This window comes from Pleuronectes platessa, chromosome 12, assembly GCF_947347685.1.
Source record: "Pleuronectes platessa chromosome 12, fPlePla1.1, whole genome shotgun sequence".
Taxonomy (NCBI): domain Eukaryota; kingdom Metazoa; phylum Chordata; class Actinopteri; order Pleuronectiformes; family Pleuronectidae; genus Pleuronectes; species Pleuronectes platessa.
In genome coordinates, this window is record NC_070637.1 from 15,144,010 (window position 1) to 15,167,574 (window position 23,565).

Below are 23,565 nucleotides of genomic sequence, written 5' to 3' on the forward strand. Positions count from 1 at the left end.
CAGGGGGACACCAAAAAGCACTGACGAGAAGCAGATTTTAATAATTTCTTATGTTACTTAAAATCTGTTGTTTTGTATGAATTACATGTTGACATGTTTTTACTCTTAAAATCAAGCTTTTTTTTTATTGGTGGGCTTAATTAATAATACTACTTAAGACTCACTACTTCCTTACGTTTTAATAATAATATTATATGATCACTGCCTGCTAAACATGCTTCCAAGTACAATAACTACACTTTATGACTCAGTACTATGAAAATGTTGTTGCAAAACAACAACAAAATAATAATTAAACTTCGGTGTGAATACAAAATTACTGTTGTAATTTCCCAAGAAGAGAAATTGGCCCAGTTACCATCACTTCCTGCTTCTTAATCCACAAATTAGAACAGCTGTGTGGCTGAGACCGCCCCTCCCTCCACGTGACGTGTTTGCAGTTACAGCCAATCACAAATGCGGGGGAGGGACTAAAAATGAAACAGCGGAAGATTCAAAACGAAGATGGCGACTGAAAATGTTCCCCAAAACAATCACAAACTGGGCCGGAGGTACAAACTTTTCTTTTATTATTACGAGAAATTAAGATATTAGAAAAGGCTTGTGGGACTTGCAGGATTATGGGACCAATAAAGCTGAGAGAAGTTAGTTTGTTACTACTCGTTCAGCAGTGTATCACTTCACCAGACGTGTTAGCTAACGTGGCTAGCCTAGCAACAACGTCTTACTCGTTAGCCCGCTTATTCAACATGTTTTATTCATATCCTCCGTTTGTATTGCTAACTTGCTCGTAGCTGTGAGCTTTGTTGTTCCTCTTCGTGTCGAAGCCCAACACAGCCTCCGTGTTTCTCTGTGACAGGGGGACACGATGCAGTGTGTTCAACAGTCAGGAGAAGCCCAACGTGAGCCAGCCGGTGATCTTCAACCCGGACTTCTTTGTGGAGCGACTGAGACACGAACACCCTGTTCCCTTTGCGGACCTAATACTCAGTAACCTCACCCGGCTCATAGACCTTCCGGGGGATGAGTTCGCCCAGCTCGTCGGGGAGTCGGAGCCCAGGGTGCCCTCCTCCACCGGCTTCCTCCGCTCCTTCAACTTCCTCAAGCGAAAACGTGAGACGAGACCCTCACTGACTCGTTGTTTAAAACAACATTTCCAATAAGTAAATCATTAAGTCAGTGCTTTAGAAAGAGGGTAAAAAATAAAACAGAAACCGGCTCTCCACACACACGTATTTATACATATTAATGGACATATGGTCTGGGGTTTTAAAATATAGCTGCTGACTAATTATATATTGTAGAAATAATTAACAGCAGGCCTGTAATAATCCGAATTTTTCATTATAATTGCGACAATATGGGTAAAATGTATAGATTAAAATTATACTATCAGTCCCTATCGATTATTATCAGAATAAAAAACAGTGAGGGTTAGGGTTACAGCTGTTCTTTATGAATAGAGAAGGACTTGTTAAACGACAAACGTTGCACATCTGAGGTTGATAAATTATAATTGTTATTCCCCCTCACTGGCCCAATGCATACATATTATATCTATACATTTGACTTTTGTTAAATTGCTAACGTTGAAAGTTATGTAGCGGTGATTATTTATTTATTTTATTGCCCAGTCCTATCATTGATTATGCTCGTTATTTTCTCAATTCTTTTCCGGTCTAAAAAACGGCCAGTCTCTGTATCTCTCTGCACTCAACACCTGTTTTCATTTTTTATCTTTAAAGTTGTCTCGACACAATTTAATGGCACTCTTTGATTGATTGCTGAAATGGAATTAATGCATTTAAACACAAATGAGACCAATAGTCTAACTGTGCTATTTGATGCTTTTCAGACAAAGGACTGGTTTTTGGTGCACCGTTAACTGAAGAAGGGATAGCACAAATCTATCAGCTCATTGAATACTTGAGTAAAAGTGAGTATCTCCTCCGTGGACGATGTCATCCGAAGCATTTGTGATATTATGACTACATACATTTTGCATGTGTGACCTCAGAAGGAAATTCATCTCTCACCAAAACAGCGTTCGTTTTACAAAAACACCACTAAATGGTAACCTGATTTAATTAGTTTCTATTTAGTCAAATGACTTGATATGTCTGTATGTTGTACTATTTGTTCTTTAACTAAGCTGGATAGCAGCAAAGGCAGTGAGGTCATGGTTTATTTCTAGACAGGAATGATGTCATTCACTGAAAGTGGACACTGGGAGCAAATGGTTGAGTCAATAATTTATCTGAAAGCACTTTGCTCCTGCTGTCCTTCTCTTTCCATTTCATTCATTCTGTCTCTCTCCTCACTTCTGTGTCTTTGTGTCTCCTTCACTGTGTCTGCGTCTACACACTGCATCTCTTCTTTTTTTTTTTTTGGCTGTCTCTCACCATCTTTCTCTCCCACCTCACAGACCTTCAAGTGGAGGGGTTGTTCCGTGTGCCAGGCCACAGCCTAAGGCAGGCAGCCCTGAGGGAGATGCTGAACACTGGCTCAGAGATAGATCTAGAGACAGGAGACTTCCACCCCAATGACGCAGCCACATTGCTTAAAGCCTACCTGGGAGAGCTGCCAGAGCCGCTGCTCACTCAGAGACACTATCATGCTCACCTGAAAATTGGAGGTACTAGCTCCTTTTTATGGTGCTTCTTGTTGCAGCTGAAGTTGACATTAAATTAAAATGAATAGAATTTTGAGAAATCAAACTAATGACCCCTTGCTCTTTGGTAATAATTCCGTTTTCTGCTGTGTGCAGAGCTCACCCTCTTTGACGAAAAGGGGGATAAAACCAGTGTGTCTGACAAGGAACGCCAGATTGAGGCATTCCAGCTGCTGTTCATGCTGCTCCCACCAGTTAATCGCAGCCTTTTGAAGCTGCTACTTGACTTGCTGTATCACACTGCTCGCAATCAGCACATCAACAAGATGTCTGCGATCAATCTTGCCACAATGTTCGCTCCACAAATCATCTGGCCTAAAAATGTAAAGACCTTTTTGCTTAAATTTATTCTAACCTCCAAACATGTTACAGCCCAACTATATCCATTACATTTGCAGTTAAATCAATGTTACGTCACTTTTTATATATCTTTTGCAGGTGATTGCAAGTGATCTTCAGGGAAGCATTGACACACTGAACAAGGGCATAGCGTTCCTCATCAGGCACTCACAGAAACTGTTCAGGGTAAGCAGCTTTAAAGCCCGTTTTTCTGGAAGTGTGGTGTTATTTATTTATAATCCTTTAACATACTGAAAACCAATTGCAACATCATTTTTTTATTGTTGTATTTCTCTCGTAGTCAAGAATGCTAACATGAATTATCTTTATGTTTTTACTGTATTATTGAAATATACAACAAAACACATGCCTCTTTTTAATAAGATTTAGTTTTTTAGTAGATAGTTGGATGCCCTTTATTTGAGTGCATATACAGCACATCACAGCTATGTGGCAGAAATGTTTCCCCATTCTCATTTCTCCTTTCAAAATGAACAAAACATTCATACTTCGCACTTCGTCGATGTGAAGCATACAGAATTAACATTTCAAAGAAAGAAAGAAAAAAAGGGTGCTTGTGTTTGCAATGTGTGTTTCTCAATAACACACTGTTTAGATCTGGATGATTGGTGTAATTTGTTTAATTAAATTACATTTATTTACATTTTCTTGGCCTTTAATAAACCATGTGTTTGCATGAGAATGAGATCCATGAATTTCTAAGTACCAGTTGTGTCCATTTCTGATCTGCTATGTAAATTTTTCACAATGTTTTAATCAGAGGGTTTAATGTGCTCATTCACTCTCAATGTAGGCGCCTGTGTATATCAAAGAATATGCCCGCTTGTACTTCACAGGATCAAACTCTCTTCAATCAAAGGTGAGTTTCTTGGCTTCTATTTCTAACCAAGTTCATCTCAATGAAAAGAGGGTTCACGCTGCATTATGTCTATCTGCAAAGTTACTGTCATAGCTCCATCAACAACATTTCTTGTCTTTTCTTTTGAATCTGTTAACTTTGTTGTCTTGTTAATTTTAGGTACTCCGTGTCTAAATTCAGAATCTGTTATCTAATAGACTCACTTTCATAGAACCTTGAAATAAAACTCTGGACCATATTCACACTTTACATTTGTTTATTTCACTTGTTTGTGCCTTGTGAGACTCTGCTTCTGTAAGATAACAGAATTTAATATTGTATGTAATATCAAACCCTTTTTTAGGACGACTCAACGCTCTGTTCTCGAAGCAGAGATGGGCCGATTGCAGCGGTAACACCTGTACCCCAGTCGCCTTTCAAACGATCTAATGGAAGTGAGGTCAACAGCACCCCCAAGTCCCCTGAGACTCAGCGTTATACTGAATCTGCTCTAAGAGAGCTGTACCAGCAGGTCAACAACATGCCCGAATCTGCCAAGAAGAAGAAGCTCATCAGACAGGTATGGTTGTTCGGTCTGGAGAATACGTTTTAGATCAAGGTCTTCCATCCCAGTCCATAAATGTGTTGTTTTTTTTGTACAGTTTGAAAAGCAGCCTTTGCTGATACCATCGGCCGAGTCTCGCACACCGTTCAGCAGGAAACACTGGCGTTCACGCTCTCTGGGTGGAATTATCAAGGTTGGTAGACAGTTCTCCTGTGTAAAGTTACAACTTCACTTTTCAGCCTTGTAACTACTTTGTTCTGACCTTTCATGCTCACGTAAGTTATTTGTATTTATTATTTGTGAATCTGTTGAACAATGTTTTGATAAGTAGACTGCAAACACATGTAGAGCAGTGGGTTTGATTAGTTTGGGATAAAAGAAATGCATTGTGCATATTTACAAGGTCTTAATATGTCTTCGAACACTACAGAATGTGTACATAGTAATGTTCATCCCCCAATAGTAACGTTTTGTTTATAAAACAGAGGAAGGTGTTGGGAAGCCAAATATTGACAGAGAAAGAAAACGGCAAACTGCAGACTCCTCTCCGCAGCTCTTCTGTTGATGGCCAGGCAACAGAAAACCCTGGCTGTGACCAAGTGAGTGTTTCCCTGTTACACCATAAAACAAACATTTCAATCAAGTGTTAGCTAATAGCAAATATCATCCCCCACCGCTGTGGTCTAGTAGGCTACAACATACACATCTATTGAGAAAAATTCAATACATAGTTCAACCAAAGCCAAATAATAACGTCCAATTTTCATAGTGGGCCAGACTGATAATTCCTAAACCTGTCTTAAACCAGTGAATATTGGTTCACCACATGCAAGTGTGGCCTCACTTTGAGTTGCTTATGTTACTAGTGATGCCCGATGTACACGGCTCGAGGATTCAAAATGATCTAATCCTTTATTTTCTCTCTTCCCATCTCGTTCAGGATTAATCGTCTGTAAAAGAATGTGTCATTTACAGCAAAGAAACCCTCAGTGTAACAGTTATGTTGGGAGCATTAAAGGACCTTGATGCACTGACTGAAACTAAACAGTGTAATCCACTGCACTGCTCTGTTTTGACACCACGTTTGGAACTGTACTCTGCTGTTTAAAAAAAAAAAAGGTGAGTTAGTCTTAAAAGTTGTTACGATGGCAAGGAAATCCCCATATCAATCTGCAGACTGGAAGTTTTACTTGCAATGCAACATGAAAGAGGTTAATGGACGAAAGTGAATATGTCATATGATTTATTGCTATAGGTCAATTAATTAACTGTTTCGTACGTTCATTAGTTCGCAATTTATCAAATGTCCATTTATGATCTTAAGCATGCAAATAATATGCTTTTACACGTGTGAAATGTGTCGGTATGTAGTTTTATCTCCGATTGAAATATGTTTTTATTTAATTTGCGAACCTACTTGTATTTATTTCTTATTGGTCATCTGGATGTTTCAAGTCCAGGTGCCCTGTGCATTGGCTGATTTTGTACGATGTGATCTGCAGGCTTTTCTATTTAAATGTTACATTTGCTTAAAAATTAGAGTAAGTTAAGTTAGACTCTCAGTCATCGCAGGCTGTTGCGGACGTTTATTAGAGAAGTGGTTAATCCAGAACTGTGCCTTAATTTAATATGTCTTGCTTCACTGTATAACAGTTTTCAGTCAGCATGAATTTACAGGGGAACTTATTACCCTCAAGTTTTCAATAGCCTTAAGAGTATACTGAACATTATATAAACAATCCATTCAAGTGTTAGGGAGTGAAGACTAACGGGGAAATAAGAATAAAGAATAAAGGATGGGGGATACTGAATGAAAGCTATGCAGATATATTTTTTGTCCCCGTAAAAGCTCAACATTTGGGTGTCAACACGGATTCTTTGAACTACTGCTTCTTTAAACTAGACCTTGTTTTTATATTTCAGTTTTCTCAGGATAGTTTGAATTATCATGCAACATTATACACAGCTTTATGTGCATGTTTTCAGTTATTCAACTGTGGTTTATTTTAATTTTTTTTAAATATTTTTATTGTCAGTTTCTCTTATTTTCAATGGTTGGCTAAATGCAAGAGTAGATGAATCTATTGCCTTCTGTTGTGGTTGTTCGACCCTTTCCGGGAGAATTTGAGCCATTTTTGAATCCTTGATGTCTTATGCTTCTAGCAACTGGTTCAAGTTCAGTGGTGTCTGTAACAAGCTGTTGCAATTGAACTATAATGTGTTAACTAGCTCATGATCAACTTAATTGACCATGTAGTCATGTTATTGATAATGACCCTGCTGTGAAGCTATGCAAGTCGCTGTGATTAAAAGACATCAAGCAGTGTTCTGTCGTTTGTCATTTATTCTTTTGAAATGTCAGAATGTGCTTTATTAGGATATATAATATAAAAACTGTATTTATTCTTTTGAACGCCTCTGAAATGAAGGGCCTGGTGTTTTTCATTTACTGCCAGCAACTACAGTGCCTTGCATAAGTATTCACCCCCCTTGGACTTTTTCCCATTATGTACTGTTACTAACTGGAATTCAAATAGACTTAAATAAACTTTTTCCCGTTTGATCAACAAAACATGCATAATACTTTTGAGGTGCAAAATAAATTTTATTGTGACACAAACAATAATGAGAACAAAAAAGTGAACATCTGTTGGGTGCATAAGTATTCACCCCCCTGTGTCAATACTTGGTAGAACCCCCTTTCGCTGCAATTACAGCTGCAAGTCTTTTGGGGTATGTCTCTACCAGCTTTGCACATCTAGAGATGGAAAGGTTTGTCCATTCTTCTTGGCAAAAAAGATGAAGCTCAGTCAGATTGGATGGAGACCGTCTGTGAACCGCAATCTTCAAGTCTTGCCATAGATTCTCTATTGGATTGAGGTCTGGGCTTTGACTGGGCCATTTTAAAGACATTAACATTCTTTAATCCAAACCATTCCTTTGTAGCTCTGGCTGTATGTTTAGGGTCATTGTCCTGCTGGAAGATGAACCTCCGCCCCAGTCTCAAGTCTTTTTCAGATTTTCTTCAAGGATTTCCCTGTATTTGGCTCCATCCATCTTTCCCTCTATTCTGACCAGTTTCCCTGTACCTGCTGAAGAGAAGCATCCCCACAGCATGATGCTACCACCACCATGTTTCACTGTTGGGATGGTGTGCTCAGGGTGATGGGCAGTGTTGGGTTTTCGCCACACATAGCGTTTTGCATTGAGGCCAAAAAGTTCAATTTTGGTCTCATCTGACCAGAGCACCTTCTTCCACATGTTTGCTGTGTCTCCCACATGGCTTCTGGCAAACTCCAAACGGGATTTTTTATGGATCCCTTTCAACAATGGCTTTCTTCTTGCCACTCTTCCATAAAGGCCAGATTTGTGGAGTAGACGACTAATAGTTGTCCTGTGGACAGATTCTCCCACCTCAGCTGTGGATCTCTGCAACTCCTCCATAGTAACCATGGGCCTCCTGGTTGCTTCTCTGATTAATTTTCTCCTTGTCCGACTCTTCAGTTTGGGTGGACGGCCTCCTCTTGGTAGGTTTGCGGTTGTGCCATATTCTTTCCATTTTCTTATGATGGATTTTATGGTGCTCAGAGAGATGTTCAAAGCTCTGGATATTTTTTTATAACCTAACCCTGCTTCATATTTCTCCACAACTTTATCCCTGACCTGTTTGGTGAGCTCCTTGGTCTTCATGATGCTGTTTGTTCATTAATGATCTCCAACAAACTCTGAGTCCGTCACAGAACAGGTGTATTTATACTGAGATTAAATTGCAGACAGGTGGACCCTATTTACTAATTATGTGACTTGCAAATGTGACTTGTGAATGCAATTGGTCGCACCAGATCTTTGTTAGGGGTTTCACAGTAAAGGGGGTGAATACATATGCACTCAACACTTTCCAGATTTTTATTTGTAAATAATTGTGAAATCCATGTAATATTTCCCCCCACTTCCAAATGATGCACTATTTTGTGTTGGTCCATTATATAAACTCACGATGAAATAAATTTTAATCTGTGGTTATACCATGACAAAATGTAGACAAGTCCAAAGGGGGTGAATACTTATGCAAGGCACTGTATGTGATGTCCCTTGCAACCACAGGGTGATGCTGTTTAGTTGCCAAACAAATTCAGTTGGAGCACTGAAGGTAGAAGATATGTCGTCTTAGAGAAAAATATATTGTATACTATTTTGCGATATACCATAGTATGTGAATTCTCATTATCATCATAAACTATTAAATAATTAAGTGAACTGAAACACACAAGCCCAAGCAGCGTTGCATAATAGAACTCTGCCCTTAAATACATTAATTCTTACTTTCTGTTTCTGTCTTCTTGGCATTGTTCTCTACCAACTTAAAGAGTCAATTTATACAACTTGTAGTCTTTCACGCTGCTCTGTCCATTGCAGAGAAAAGGAGAATCAGGAAGAACAATTTTTAAATCAATATTTGCACCAAAATAAAAAAATAAATCAAAGAAATACAGCCACCAAAGCAAAACCTTAAACCTACCCAGGTGTCTGTTTGCTGAGAACTATTTCCCCAAATTGAACTTATTCTATGGAATTGGACGATGAGTGGGTGGATAGTAAGGGAATGTAGCTCCCCACAATAGGAGGAATTTCTCACTGTCATTATCGTGTCTGTGTCAATGCATGTTTGGTATTGTAAGTATATGTTGTAAACATCTGTGAGAATGGGCCTGCTCTTTCTCATGTTCTGTAAATATACAACAGCGTCCAAGTTAGGAATAGTATTGTTTTGCAGCCAAAAATCCAGACGGGTTATATTTAGCATTCCTACTCCAGAGACAGCATGATGACTGTGAAACGAGTCAGACTGTACTGTAATCAACTTAACATTATCGGGTGTGCACACAAACCCACAAGTATATATGGTGACTGGATGTGATTTGACTCTAAAACATATATGGTAGAATTCCTTTCAGAGGGAGCTGATTGGACAGAAAAATCGGATTCTAAATCTCTTGCAGTCAATGTCTGACTCTGAAACTAAATAGAGAGGGCTTTGTTTTCTGCATTGAATAAATGTCGTCTTATTCAGCAAATGCCTGAGGACACATCTCCTAAATGGACGATCTTGACTGCACGTACAACCACATTACAATAGTTAGTTTTGCCAATTTTTTTTGAATGATTGACAAAATGTAATGACTGTGGGACTCTCAGTGGTTCACAATCATTTGCTGTAAGCATTAACTACCAGAAATAATAAACAACTTACATTCTGAGATCACCTTGGATTATCCGGAGATTAAAGATAAAAATGTAACTCCTTGTAAGTGTCCTACAAAAATGTTGTTCCTCATTACATAAAGGTCATTTTGTTTTCGCTGATATTTAATCCAGTAAAAACATTTGTGTGATAAAGTCCCACAAGGTTGTTCCTCAGTCCTCAGGTAGTTTGTAGATATCTAAGCGGTTGGCAGTTTGTGTCAATATTGTTTAAATGTTACTTTTTTAATACGACAACATGATCCCTTTAGTCTAACTTGGTTTAATGGACTTTTAAACATAGGTGACTGCTGTAGAAAGGTTGATTTAAAGCAACTGTTCTCACCATAGCTCAAACAAGTTTTGCTACAACTCATAGTAACGGACCATTTGTGTTAGAATAGACAAGATAATACATTTTAAGTCAACACACTTTCGTAGACTGACACAGTTTTGTGCTTCGACGCTTCTCTCGTGCAGGAGTTTCTGTTTCTTCTCTTCTCTCAAACGCACAGCTCCTCTGTGACTGAAATACAAATAACTCGGGTTGAAGCGTGCTGTGGAATTTTCTGGATGCCAGATTTGGCTTCTTTCTATTTTCTCACTCTTGAGAGGAGCGTTTCAGTTTTTGTGTGGCGGGCATGCCGACGTTAACCGATTCATTCCCCTATTCAGCCACGAGCAGCTGCCAGCTTCGTCTCGGTGCACGTTTGCCTCTTTTCTTTTCTAAATGTCGGTGCACGCTTGTTTGTCGCCCACAGCTCCAGCAGCACTGTGCATTTTTTAAACGTGGTGTTATTCCCCATGAATTGCTGTTGGTCCTTCATTTGAGTCGAGAGTTTGCGGGGTCTCTCTCCCTCTCCCCCAGACTTAATGGAAATTGCCGCCATGCCGTCCCACGTCTTTGAGAGCGGCAGAATAATTCCTGTTGTGTATTTGTGTGCATTCCTATCACGACTCTGAGAGAGAAGGGACTTCACCCCCACCCCCCATTACCGCTAAACGCCACTGTCTCCTCTTTAATTAGCCAGTCATAGGAGGAAGATCTACGCTGCACTGACACTTTTACTGGGACAGATGGAGCTTCTTTACCCTGAGGTGTGTATTTGTGTGTACACCTGAATGCTGCACATACATGCACACGCACATGTTTTCGAGTTAGTCAAGCTTACAGGCGGGCGGATGATCACAAAGTCAAATGTTTTGGCTTGCATCTTCCCTGTTTCTCTCTTCTCTTTGTCAGTTAAAGTGAATGGGATTCTTAGGGTCTGTGGGACTGTGCTGCTGTTTGTGTTGGGAGGGATCCACCCCACTGCAAAGCCCCCTGCGGAACTAGACCACATATCAAGTGGCTTTAGACGAGCTGAGACAAGGCAGGTTTAAGGTGAGATGTATATTCGTATGCCACAATTTTCTATCAATATAAAACGCAGAGTATTCACAAGGAACAAATCAGAAATTGGACTAGTTTCTGAGTGACTCAGAATCAAGGATTTTTCAAGAATCCCTTGTACACCACAAAAACAGTGACGGGGAGACTGCACGAACACAGGCACATGCTCCAAATCAGTCTCGGTTGCCACTTTTGCAAAACGTCTTTCAAGCATCCTCCTTATGTGTGAGCATGTCAAACTATAGCAACTTATGTTTATGCATAACAGGAAAAACAGCCAAAGCATTCCCTATTGGTTTTGTGCCTTTCAGCAGCTGAGACAGCATTAATCAATGGTGCTTCATTAGGAAAGGGAATCCATGCAGACTCACAGATACCTGGGATCTAATAATCACACGTTGGTTCAATAGAAAAATCTGCGCCACAGACAGAAGTGGAGAAGTGCTTAATGTTCCTCTTTTCCCTCGGCAGCTGCTCACTTTAGACTGGTTTGATTAATTGAGTGGACATTACTGCGAACACTGCACTTTGAACTGGATCACAAAAAACAAGAGGTCCGCTTCCTGAGCAGAATACCCAATGCTAATTTGCAAACCCACAAGCTGCACTACAATATGCATTTGGAAAAGTTTCGTGAAAGCTACAATTACACTGTCAACAATGGCTGGACTCTAATACATCCCCTGTTTTGACTAGAGGTCGACCTTTACCTAGTGAAATTTGTTCAGAATAGTAAATAATGGGCCGCAGATGCTGCTTATCATGAAATCCCCCCCCCCCCCCCCCCCCCTTCTCAACTCAGTCCAGTTTATGTCTCGATGCTCTCTGTCCATTTCAGGGAATGCATAGTCCTGGCACTAAGGGAGGGATTGTGTGCTAGTTCCTCCAGGACTAGAGCAGGTATGGCTTCGAGTGAAGCTGTTTATATTCTCATTTGTATATATATATATATATATATATGTGAGGATATAATCTCTGTTCCTGTACCCATGCTGTACTTAAAATATAGTGTTGACTTACTTTTTATGGCTGTGGTCTGCCTTCCCAACAAATCATGAATGTGTGCGTGCGGTTGTGTGTATTTCGTGCTTTCTCACTCCAGTTTCATGCTGCAGCTTCCGTGTGTGTGTGTGTGTGTGTGTGTGTGTGTGGCCACACTTGATCTACACGTTTAGACTTACACTTAGGATTATTTATTCCTGCTTTTTTTGCCTCCGAGGACCGAGGTGTTGATTCCTATCTTCCCCAGTGGATTCTCCTTCGTTACATGTACACATTCAGACACACACACACACACACACACACACACACACACACACACACACACACACACACACACACACACACACACACACATGCACACACACACACATACACACACACGCACACCCTCGCGGAGCCCAGTCTCCCCGCTGCTTCTCCCTTCGGGCTGGGGTTATGCAGTGTCATGTAGGTTAGGTCTCTCTCTGGGGGGTTCGCCTGGAGGCAAACCTGAGAGAAAAGGATCGGAGTGAGTGAAATAAAGAGGGGGGGGAAAAAAGGATACTTGGAGGAGTAGATTTGTATTGTGAATAGAATCAAGGGAGTGAAAGACGGATCTCAAGAATGAGAGTTCAGGCAGGGTTCTGGGGGGGTATGATGTGTGAGGAGGGAGAGGGGTGGGGGAGGAGAGGAGGGGCAGGGGTGGAGTCGGGGGCTCTGCTATTTGTAGATCCTTGTGATGGATGACTGGTGTGTGTGTGTGTGTGTGCGTGTGTGTTCAGAGAGAGAGAGAGAGAGAGAGAGAGAGAGAGACTGGCTTTTTTTTCTTTCTGCTCTTTCCTTATTCCCTCTCTCTTCAGGCAGTCAGAGCAGAGCGGGACTGAGTGAGAGCAGGACAGAGACGCAGACGTGTGCACGCCAGAGCACAGCAACTCCTCAAAGACAGGAAAGGAGAAGAGTTTGCAAGGAAGAAGAAGATTAAGGGAAAGAAAGAATCTTCTCTTTTTTTTTTTTACATCAACAAACTGAGCTGGATATCAGATCTACATCAAACGAAAACTAGAAGAGCAAAAGGATTTGTTTTGCTTCACAGCAAAAAAAAAAGAAGGAAAATATTAGCATTTGCGACAGATTTCTTTCTATTTATATTCACCACATATTTAGAATTATTCTAGAGGACTTGTGAGCTGTAGCAGGACTCTTGGTTTTGCAGAGAAGCAGAAAGAGAGAGGAAGGTGGACAGAGAGAAGTAGGGGTTTGCTGAAGAAGAAAAGGAGGAAGAAGAAGAAGAAAAAGAAGAAGAAGAGGAGCAGGCTGCGGTGGTGGTGAACATGCCTGTTAGAGGTTGCAGTTTTGGGGCGGACATGGGCACTCGGGTCGGGCAGCCACTCTGGATGTGGGTGGTGATGCTCTCTGCCTTGCTCATAGGCAACGCCAGTGCCTGTCCAGCCCTGTGTGCTTGCAGTGGCACCACAGTTGACTGCCATGGACTGGGTCTCAAAACCATGCCAAGGAATATCCCCCGCAACACTGAAAGACTGTGAGTACCATCTGCAATCCGCCTCTGTGTGATTTGTGTGTGTGTGTGTGTGTGTGTGTGTGTGTGTGTGTGTGTGTGTGTGTGTGTGTGTGTGTGTGTGTGTGTTTGTGTGTGTGAGAGAGAGACAGAGAAACTCCCTAACTGACCCTCTCTGCTCTCTTCTCACCCTTCTTTGCAATCTTTCAGAAGTGCACATGACTTTGCTGAGACCAAAAGAGAACAATAGCCCTGCCCATATAACTGTGTGTGTGTGAGTGTGTGTGAGTGTGTGTGTGTGTGTGTGTGTGTGTGTCAGTCAGTCACTGACATTCTAGTCAGGTATAAATAGGCATGAGGGACTGGAAAGAGCAGGAGCAGATGTGTGCCTTTCACATGTGTCCATAATTTACTTACCTGCTTGCTCATGCTTGCTGTATGTTTTTTATATTTCTGTAAATTCAGAAATGAAATACATGGAGTTTGATTTTCGCTCCACTATTTTAATGTGTCAGAGTTTAAAAAGTAAAGTTTGACTGACTCGTTTTAAATTGGTATTAAATCAAATTGCGAGACAACCAGATTTTCTGCCTGGTCTGTGACGAGGATGATTTCTGTTCTGCTTGGGAATATGTCCCCCCCCCCCCCCCCCACACACACATATCAGGAGTCTTGTCTGAAGGGAACTGTGTCTCTTTTTATTTCCTTTCTTCCCTCCATTCGCCCCTTTTCACTTTCTTCCACTCCCGGGCCAAATACTCCCCTCTCTCCCCTTCTCATGCCCCCCGAACACTCGCTCCGCAAATTGTTAAATCATGTAGAAAATTAAGCAAATCTGCTACTTAAGTGAGTCTTGCAGGAGGATCACGTAGCTGTCTTGTAAAACCAAAGGGGCGGACGGGAGAGGGAGGGAGAGGTGAGGCGGGAGCCGGCTCGGGAAGTGGAGTTTCTCTGTCTTTTCTGACATTCCTCTGAAATATTCATCAGTAAATCAGAAGTGAGCAGTGCAAGGGGAAATAGATTGTTCTATTTCAGCTTTTAGAATATCAGTCCTGAATAAAACATGCGGTGGGAACGCAGGAGAGAAAGCCTGTGTCAGAGGCAGCGTTGGCATAGTGGGAGCTGGCTGCATATTTTATGCTTTTCATATTTAATTTCTAAGAACACCTTTTTTTTTCCTCTCGCTTAGCGGTCGGCATGTTTCCGGCTTCAGTTATGCGCGCACGCTGGTTCAACACTGAAGCAGAGAGGAAACATGGTCATTCTGTGGTTTCCTTTTACATGAATGGCCATCCACACTGGAAATATCCTCTGCCCCTTCACTCGAGAGCATTTCTGTGTCTAAAGTTGTTTGGGCATTCAAAGGTCATGTACAGCAGAGGATTTTATCGCTGTGGCATCTCTGGATGTTCTCGAGCATGTCTCAGGATGCTGCGGCTGAAACATGGTGTGTGTAGAGATCATGTGCAATTTATTCATGGGTCCCTGCCTTTGTGTGTGTGTGTAGTGCTGCATGTACTGTATTTGCTGTGTGTGTAGGTCACACAGAAGATAGCCAGCCTCCGCAGAGAGTAACTACCCAACAATGGAGACGCTCGTGTTTTTTTTTTTGCGGGCCATTATACGCGGTGATTCATCAAGGTGATTGTGCAAGTCAACACAGCCCTCACTGCCCCACACGCTGGTCCCATGTGCACGGTTAGATTTATGTGTATGAATTTGGGAAATATGTGTTCATGTGAATGAAATTGTGCAGCTGCTACTGAGGTCAAACATGAGTAATGAGCAAGTTAAGTTTATACAGTACGTTGTCCCAGAAGTCGGAGCTTTTTTATTGTCGAAATGCAATGAAAGAGCAACGATTTCAAGTGTATCACGTTGCAAAATGTACTTTAATGGAAGGAGAGGGTGTCGTGTACATGCTGGGAAGAGAAGCAGACAAGAGGAAGCCGAAAAAAAGGTTGCACTTAACACTGCGTAGCTGGTCCGTGGTGTGTTTATGGAATTTGGTTCGAATGCATATGTGTGCGTTTGTATACTTTTGATGCTTTTGAGTGTGTTAAAGCAGGAGGGGTTCGTTTTTTTGGAGAAAGTGTGTGTGAGAGTTTGTGGGGCGGGGGGTGTGCATGGAGGGGTGTTGAGACGGACAGCAGAATCCCATTTGCACTTGTCACTTAGGGTTTGGATCAGATCTGACCCCTGTGCTCCTCAGACTGAGGCCTGTAATGAGACGGCGAGCTCCACGTGTTAAAATCACACCCTGCCTCGCACGGGCCACCGGCCGCTCCCTCCCCCTCTACCTCCCTCTCTGTATCCATCCTCTCCCTGGCTCTCTTCTCCCCCCCGTCGCTTCTTTATTCCTCTGCTGTGAAAAAATATCAAATTAACATGGTAATCGCATCGATATCAGACGGCGAGGGAGAATAATCTGCATCTGTGAGGCTGATTAAAGAGACTTTACACAGACACCAAAGGTTGTTAGTGAAGCTTTTAGGTAGACTGGTATCGACCAAACCTGCAGCTTCTCTCCCTCCCTGCTTTATCGCCTTCTGCTTAGATTACATGTGTCTCCTCTGTGAGTGAGATGATTTGCAATAGCTGTGTGTGTGTGTGTGTGTGTGTGTGTGTGTGTGTGTGTGTGTGTGTGTGTGTGTGTGTGTGTGTGTGTGTGTGTGTGTGTGTGTGTGTGTGTGTGTGTGTACTATCCCCTAATTGCAAAAAGCCAGGGTATTGATGATGAATTTTCTGTGCCAGAAAATACCCTGTGCTGAGATTTGGGGGCATATTGGAGATCAGCCAGAAGAGGGGGTGGAGGCTGCACACCATATGCGTGTGTGTGTGTGTGTGTGTTTCATGCATGCCTGCATAAATTTGACATTAACTTGTGTTTGTTCAAACACTTGAGCATGTACACCCACATGTGTTTGTGCATGCGTGCAGTGAATAAGTAATGTTCGATGAAAACACATGAGGGTTAGAGGTGTTTGAAGATGGGGGGGCTCCCTCGATTCGATAACCATGTATGTATGTATTTGGGGGAGTGGAGGTGGGAGGTGTGTGTGTGCGCGCTCGGGCGTGTGTGTGTGTCTCTGCGTGCCTGCCTGCGTGCCTGCGTGTGTGTGTGTGTGTGCATGCCAGCTAATGCCTGTGGTGTTTCTGGCACCAGCACAGAGCTGGTACAACTGATAGCTCACCGGCCACCTGATCCATAATTTACACTGACAAGACTGAACACAGCCTGCCCACTACCTGCCAGCTCCGGCTGTGTGACGAGACAAAGAAGTGGGGTGAGGGGTGGAGCTGGGGTGGGGGAGAGTTGGACGTGGAGATCCTTTAAGGCGAGGCTGGCACAGTGACTGAAGTGGTAATTGCTAATGAAGGGATTACCGCCCAGATTGAAGAGACTTGTAATTTAACCACAAAGACAATGAATGAATAAACAAGATTATGTTATTTATCATAAAAGGCTAAATGGGTCCAGACTGAATTTCATTCAAGTCCTCCCCCCCCGGTCTAATATATCCATCCTCGTAGCCGCTAATCCCGTGAGGAGTGATATTGCCTGGAATGGAAATCATTCAGAGAATGTTTATGCTCAGTGTAACATTGTGAAATTACAGACCTGGGACTCAGTCAGTTCAATTTACTGCCTGCGCAACCCAGCTGTGGTCTTTTCTCCTGCACTGAAGACTGAGGTGGAAGCCATCTCACTTGATAGCTCTCATCTGAGTTTTGATGATTTTGATGACAGACTGCTTAGCATCAAAGCCAGCAGACACGTACTGACCTGCTGTCCCAATGAACACATCGACTTTCTGGAAGTGTTTGTTAGCACTCATGAGAGCTGAGAAATGCCCCTCGCAAAGCTGTGTGTGTGTGTGTGTGTCTGTGTGTGTGTGTGTGTGTGTGTGTGTGTGTGTGTATGTGTGTATGTGTGTGGGTTTGTTAAAAAAATGCCAATGTCCTGCACTTTTTCTACTCCAGCATGTCTGGCACACTTATATATGAGGTGGGTGTGTGCACATGTGAGTGCACACGCGTGATTGCTTTTCACGCCTGTCTAAAAGTGGCTGTATCTCAGCAGACCATGAAAATCTAATTTGGAGAGTCCACGTAGATCACCTTTCATCTCTCAGACGGGCATCTTCGCTTTTAACCCTCCTGGCTATGGCCAGTAAGAAGCTGGTGTTAGAAGAGGGAAAGGGTCGGGGGGATAAATTGGTGTGTGTGTGTGTCTGTGTGTGTGTGTGTGTGTGTGTGTGTGTGTGTGTGTGTGTGTGTGTGTGTGTGTGTGTGTGTGTGTGTGTGTGTGTGAGTGTATTTAATTGAAGAGAGAACACTCTCTCACATTGTAGATATGCCTTTGCAATCCACAGTCACGCCTCTGATGTGATACAAGTTTGAGAGGAAACAGGATTCCACATGCAGGGGCAGCTTGAGATCTGCACATTTATCAAACCAGTGCAAAAGAGTTCACTGTCAAATAAATGAGTCGATCAATTTGATTTCTAATGCAATAATGAAAAAAAAATACTAATTGATTAGACAAAATTCTAAACAGTCCCACCAAATACCAGAATTATTTTCAGATAATTATAAAATTAAATATAAAACTAAATTACTTTGCTTTCAATGTCTTTTCTAAATCTTTTAACTTTTTTGTCTTAAAATAGGAAAGGACGAAACCTTTATTGTCCCTCAGGGGATTTAGCTTTGCACAGAGAGCTTAAAATAATATTTAAAACAAATGAAAAATCAATCACACAGGACAGCTCATAATAAAAGATGAACCATGAGCGTGTAAAACATTTCTTAAAAGCATAATACAGCATGATACAGAAATCAAAGAGAATGGGTTAAAAAAATGCTCATGTTTGTCAGTTTTCTCCAAAAGTGGCAAAAATAAGTGACTAATTACCAAAATAGTTGTTGATAGATTTCCTACACTAACTGATCATTAAATTGCCTTGGATTATATATTTTACTTCATGTCAGTAGATATCTCCCAGCAGATGAGCTTAGTTCTCAGTGTGCTCAGTGGAAGATGACTCTTTATTCAACAGACAGATTCAAGCACGCACGCAGCATCCATCAAACTACCAGTCGTCATTGCACATGCCTCAAACTTCTCCTCAGTCTTCTGTGTGGATGCGGCGGAGCAGATGTTTTGTCCATATGACACAGTCAAAGTACACAATCACTCAGGCTCAATGCCTTCATGTGTGACTCGAAGCCACAACAGAACCTCGGCGTCTGTTGCTACACAAACTACAGATACAGTACAAACCATGAAAGACCCCTCTGTGTCTGTCTCTACTACAGTCGGCCGTGTGTTCTTTTCCCAGCCTGTGGCAGCGACGCACATCGGAACAGATGTTTAATTGATTCACTACGGCCTGAGAGAGTGTCATAAGTTATCTATGTTTGATCACAAAGTGTCTGCGTGCTACTTTCCTCCCATGCATTTTTTCCCTGCCTCCCCTTTTCCTCTCCCGTCTCCCGGTCCTTCCCGCTATCTGTCTGTTTTTTGTTTTGCTGACAGCAGCGTGTTCTACTTGGGAAAAAAAACAACCGCGTCCCCTGGTCAAGGTTGCAGTTGTATGGTGTGAAGGCCAGGTAGCAACAGCAGAAGACAGATGCTTGGGTTCAGGTCCCTGACTTTTACCTGTAGCTGTTTAGAAAAATGAGAGGGGCTCAGCAAGATGCAGGCGATTACGCGGGTCAAGGCTCAACAAGGGGTTGTGTGTGTGTGTGTGTGTGTGTGTGTGTGTGTGTGTGTGTGTGTGTGTGTGTGTGTGTGTGTGTGTGTGTGTGTGTGTGTGTGTGTGTGTGTGTGTGTGTGTGTGTGTGTGTGTGTGTGCGCCTGTGTGCGTCTGCTTGATATTTACCTTTCCTATCAGCAGTCCTGCTTTTAAGGCCTGACAAAGCGGAATAAAATTACAAAAAAAAAAAAAAGTAAATAGCCCTTGAAGAGCCCAGGAGCCGGGAAAACACTCGTGCACAGTCTTAACACGACGAACACATGAACACTTAGACGCTCCCTGACGCACACACACACATACACACACACACACACACACACACACTAAGAATGTACAGTTGAACTAACTGCACGTCTGAAAGCCACATTTCAAAGGAGAGGGAATGTTTTGTTCAAGCTGAGCAGAAATCTGACCTCTCAGTCTGGATAGAAGTGTTCCAGTTGGGTTTAAAGTGTATTATTTTGGTCATGGTGGTCTGCTCTCTCTCTCGGTCTCTCTCTCTCTCTCGCTCTCTCTGTCTTTCTTTCTTTCACTTTCTCAATCTTGGACTATGTGAGTCTGGAGGGTACTGCCTGGTCCTGTTGGCCCAGCTAGTATGTAGGTCACTTTCTCTGTACAGTCTACCAGCCGTTGAGGCATTGTGTCCTTGCTGACGTCTCCCAGACAGCCCATCGGCTCCTCACAGCTCCCCGTCTACTCGTAACACTCCACCACACTTCTCCAGTCCGTCGCTTTCAGGCGGCTAACAGCACTGTCAGAGAAGCTCTCTCTTTTTCTGTCTCGCAGTGACTCTATCTGTCCTCTCCTCCTGCGTGTTTCACGGCTGTCACGTCCATATGCTGTCGAGTCTGGAGGAGGAGAACCGCTTCGCTCTTTGGCAGCTTCTCAGCCTGTTTGCTTCATTCATTAGGGAGTGCGCTCACTGGCCGGTCAAATACCGTTATCAGTGTGGGATTGTTGATTAATGGGCGTCCATGCTTCAACAGCACAAGACCTCGGGGCTCCTGGTCATAAGATTGTTTCCTCAGCATGGAGCTCGGGCAGTGCTGTGCCACCGATCCTCAAATCAGCTGGCTTCTGTCTTCCCTGCCAGGCTAAACCTGTTCAGGACAAATGGTCCTGCGGTGCCAACAGCAGCCAAACAGAATGGCTGCACTGCAAAAAAATATAGAACCTTGACAGGTAATTTAAATCTAATTTCAAAGAGCAAGGAGGCCAGAGAAATGTACTTCCTGTAAAAATCCTGATGATAGACCCCATGAAGAGTTTTAATAAACTTTAACTTAACAATATAGCAAGTTTCACCAATGTCCAGTTTGACCTGAGGATGAAGTATCACTGTGTCGACAGTTCACTGCTCAAATGCATTCTGAAAGATAATAAGCAAAAGTACTGGCTGGGAGTCGTGGCCTTCAATCATGTTATGATAGGAATATACATTGTAAAGAATTAAAGCTAGAGTCTTTAAGCCTTGAAGCTGAGCTGGCTACGCTTTGACCATATGCAGCCAATACATTACCTTACATTATTTTGTTTAACTACAGCCCGCTACTACTATTTAAATTTGTCATGTTTTTTTTGTGTGGCTGTAAACTTAAGTCTATATTAAAGCTTGGTAGCTACAGTGACCCATCTCCGTGAGTCGTGTCTAACCCCAGCGAGGGAGCACATTTTCATACACAGTACATTGCAGAAAAAGAGTGTGACAACAACTTTTCAGTGCCCTCCCAACTCTAGAGACCAAAGTGTGACAGCTGATCAATACAAAAAGACAGCTTTGACAAGACTGTGGAGACGTGTGAACTTTATATTGAGTGGTCTGCCTTATTATGGGCTGTTTTAAGAGACTGACTCATCAGTTTGACTTGTTTGCGAGCCCTCGCTGTCCCACTCCGTCTGTATTCATTTCATCTCTGCAGTGTCTGCATAAATCGATAACGCTGGTGGAAAGCTATACAGCCAGCAGTAGTTTCTCTTGTTATCATTATGTTCTTTGTTCCCAGAAGAACAATTGACTTTTCCACTGGCGCTGTTTGTGTGCATGCCAGTAGGGGTGCTTGTGTGTTTTTTCCTCGATGTTGTATATTTTTGTGGTCTTCGTGTATGAGGGTCAGGGACATGTGGGTATCTCTATCCGAGGGTATGTGGATGCAGGCCTTACAGCGAGCTGGCGTGTTTGCTTATCCTCCCTCCAGTCGTGGGGTTTCATTTTATGTAAAGTTTCTCAATGCGAACCAGGTCCCCCTCGGCCCAGGGACCCCAGCAGCTGGCAGAAATAAACATAATGAGTTTTTCAGCATTGTAGCACCCCTCTGAGCCCCTTTGAATTATAGAGATGTAGAGCAGTGGAGCGTAGCTGCCGCGTGTCCACCCATGGGAAGGTGCACCAGGAAGTACTCTCAGGCATCAATCAGCTCGGGACGGAGGATGAAAAAAGGATTTCGATAGTGATGTCATAAATCCACTTGCTCTCCACGAAGTGTGTCAGCACCGGGGATCCTTACAGAGTTTCCAGAGGATGGAATGGATTTGACTTAAGCAGCTGGAGGTGGAAATCCTTCGCTGTAGGAACTGGGAATGATACCTAATAATTTTCAGCCTCTGAAGTAATACTGAAGTACCATGATGTGAAAACCCGCATGAAGTCCATACTACAAAACATCTGTGTATGAAAGGAGTGAGCCTGCCTTTGCTGCTGTGCCAAAAACCATTTCTTAACTCTGTTTGATTGTAAAACAAAGAAAAATACCACTGACTGATATTGTAGCTAATAAACAGCAGATTGTCCTTTGAGCCATTGACTCCATGTATTACTTTGGAACCCAGTGCACTTATTTAGACGTGGAGTCAACACAGAGATGAGAACCCATGAATTCCAGACTGTATGAATGCCTGGAGTTCATATTCTCTTCTATAAGTTGTGGGTTCACCTAGATGTGTTCATCCATGCAGAACCGTGCACCAATTATCATGAGATTTACATATCACTACAGTGTGTGTGTGAGAGCACGCACTGTGATAAAAGTTACTTCCCAGTCTAAAGCTGATGGGAATCCCAGCTATTTTCCATCAACCCGAGCAGCAGAGCATCCTCACAGACAAGGGAGTAACTTGGCAAGATCCCCCCGGAGACAAATCACTCCCCTGGGTCGTCAGACATCATCAGATGGGTCAAACACCACGCAGGAGCTATAACAATTTATATGGGCCATGTGCTCTTTTCATAAAGCCAAGTGTCCACTTCAAAAGGCATGCTCGTTACCGTGAATGTTAAAAAGTGCTATCCCCAAGGTCTTCTCATAACGGTTAACTGCAGAAGGTCATGTCCATATACTGTACACAAGTCGTGAGTCCTTGAAGCATATGAGCTATAGTGGGACTGATATTACCTGCTCAATTTCAAGGCCTTGAGAACATTGCATGGTCTCTATTGCAAAATGCCACCGGAAAAGGTCAGAATAGGAAATAAACAGCGTTGGCTATGACTATTTTAAACATCATAAGATGCTGGTGGCATTTGAGCATTGCCTGAATGTCACCTGCATTCATGAGCAGGTGCACGGCCAATGTGCTCTCTCAGATGACTCTTGCAGCAGGATATTGCAACATCCTCTGAGCACAGGGAAATAAGTTCAGTCACCACATCTCAACGCACAAAATACTTTGAGCTTGTCTGATTAGTCCACCCCACATCACATGCTGAAACGATGACATGTCTCTTATTACAGGATGAATCAAGACCTCGTAGCTGCAGGATAAAAGTGTGATTTCACTTGTTTATGTGTGAGTCACACATTCTCCCTGCCACCCCTCACTTTTACCGTCTCTTCCTCCTCTTCTATCTTTCTCCTTTTAAATGTTCTCCGGATGTCCTCCGGAGTGACCACCCTGAAGATAAGACATTGGAAATCCAGAAGTGTGTGTGGGTGTATGTGTGTGTGTGCGGCTATCTGCGTAAGCACCTGTAATGAGCACCACATGTGTGTGTATCAGAGCCCAGGCTAATGAAGCCCAGTCCATTATTTATTTCCCGTGGCCCTGTCGCTTGGCCTGTCGATGCACCTGTGTACACACTCATGCACACACACACACAAACGCATGCACACACGCACACACACACACACACACTCACACACACACACACACACACACACACCATCTGTCTATAATGACCGTTCTCTTTCGTACTGCATAACGCTACAGTCCCTGGAGTGGTCATTAGACGAGAGAAGGAGAGA

At 42.7% G+C, this 23,565-nt stretch overlaps 2 protein-coding genes across 2 annotated transcripts in view; both read left to right on the forward strand.

Annotated features, from left to right (window-relative positions):
* Window positions 1-461: 461 nt before the first annotated feature.
* On the forward strand, window positions 462-6,759 carry LOC128453878 (rho GTPase-activating protein 19). Its single transcript, XM_053436983.1, has 11 exons — window positions 462-551; window positions 860-1,113; window positions 1,856-1,936; window positions 2,426-2,635; window positions 2,768-2,994; window positions 3,110-3,196; window positions 3,825-3,890; window positions 4,234-4,449; window positions 4,532-4,627; window positions 4,920-5,033; window positions 5,375-6,759. The coding sequence occupies exons 1-11, from the start codon at window positions 505-507 to the stop codon at window positions 5,378-5,380; spliced, it is 1,404 nt and encodes a 467-aa protein (XP_053292958.1). The 5' UTR covers window positions 462-504; the 3' UTR covers window positions 5,381-6,759.
* A 6,076-nt stretch (window positions 6,760-12,835) lies between these two features.
* slit1a (slit homolog 1a (Drosophila)) overlaps window positions 12,836-23,565 on the forward strand; it is a 94,774-nt gene continuing 84,044 nt past the window's right edge. Inside the window, exon 1 of the mRNA XM_053436984.1 lies at window positions 12,836-13,589. Coding sequence (XP_053292959.1) covers window positions 13,381-13,589 — 209 coding nt within the window. The 5' untranslated portion in view covers window positions 12,836-13,380. The remainder of the gene's footprint in view (window positions 13,590-23,565) is intronic.

What these genes read in the sequence shown, in the direction of transcription:
- LOC128453878 (XM_053436983.1), top strand. Translation starts at nt 505, where the DNA reads ATGGCGACTGAAAATGTTCCCCAAAACAATCACAAACTGGGCCGGAG. An exon ending in CATTGAATACTTGAGTAAAA is followed by an intron (nt 1,937 to 2,425) that starts GTGAGTATCTCC and finishes CCCACCTCACAG; the next exon opens with ACCTTCAAGTGGAGGGGTTG. An exon ending in AGAAGAAGCTCATCAGACAG is followed by an intron (nt 4,450 to 4,531) that starts GTATGGTTGTTC and finishes TTTTTTGTACAG; the next exon opens with TTTGAAAAGCAGCCTTTGCT.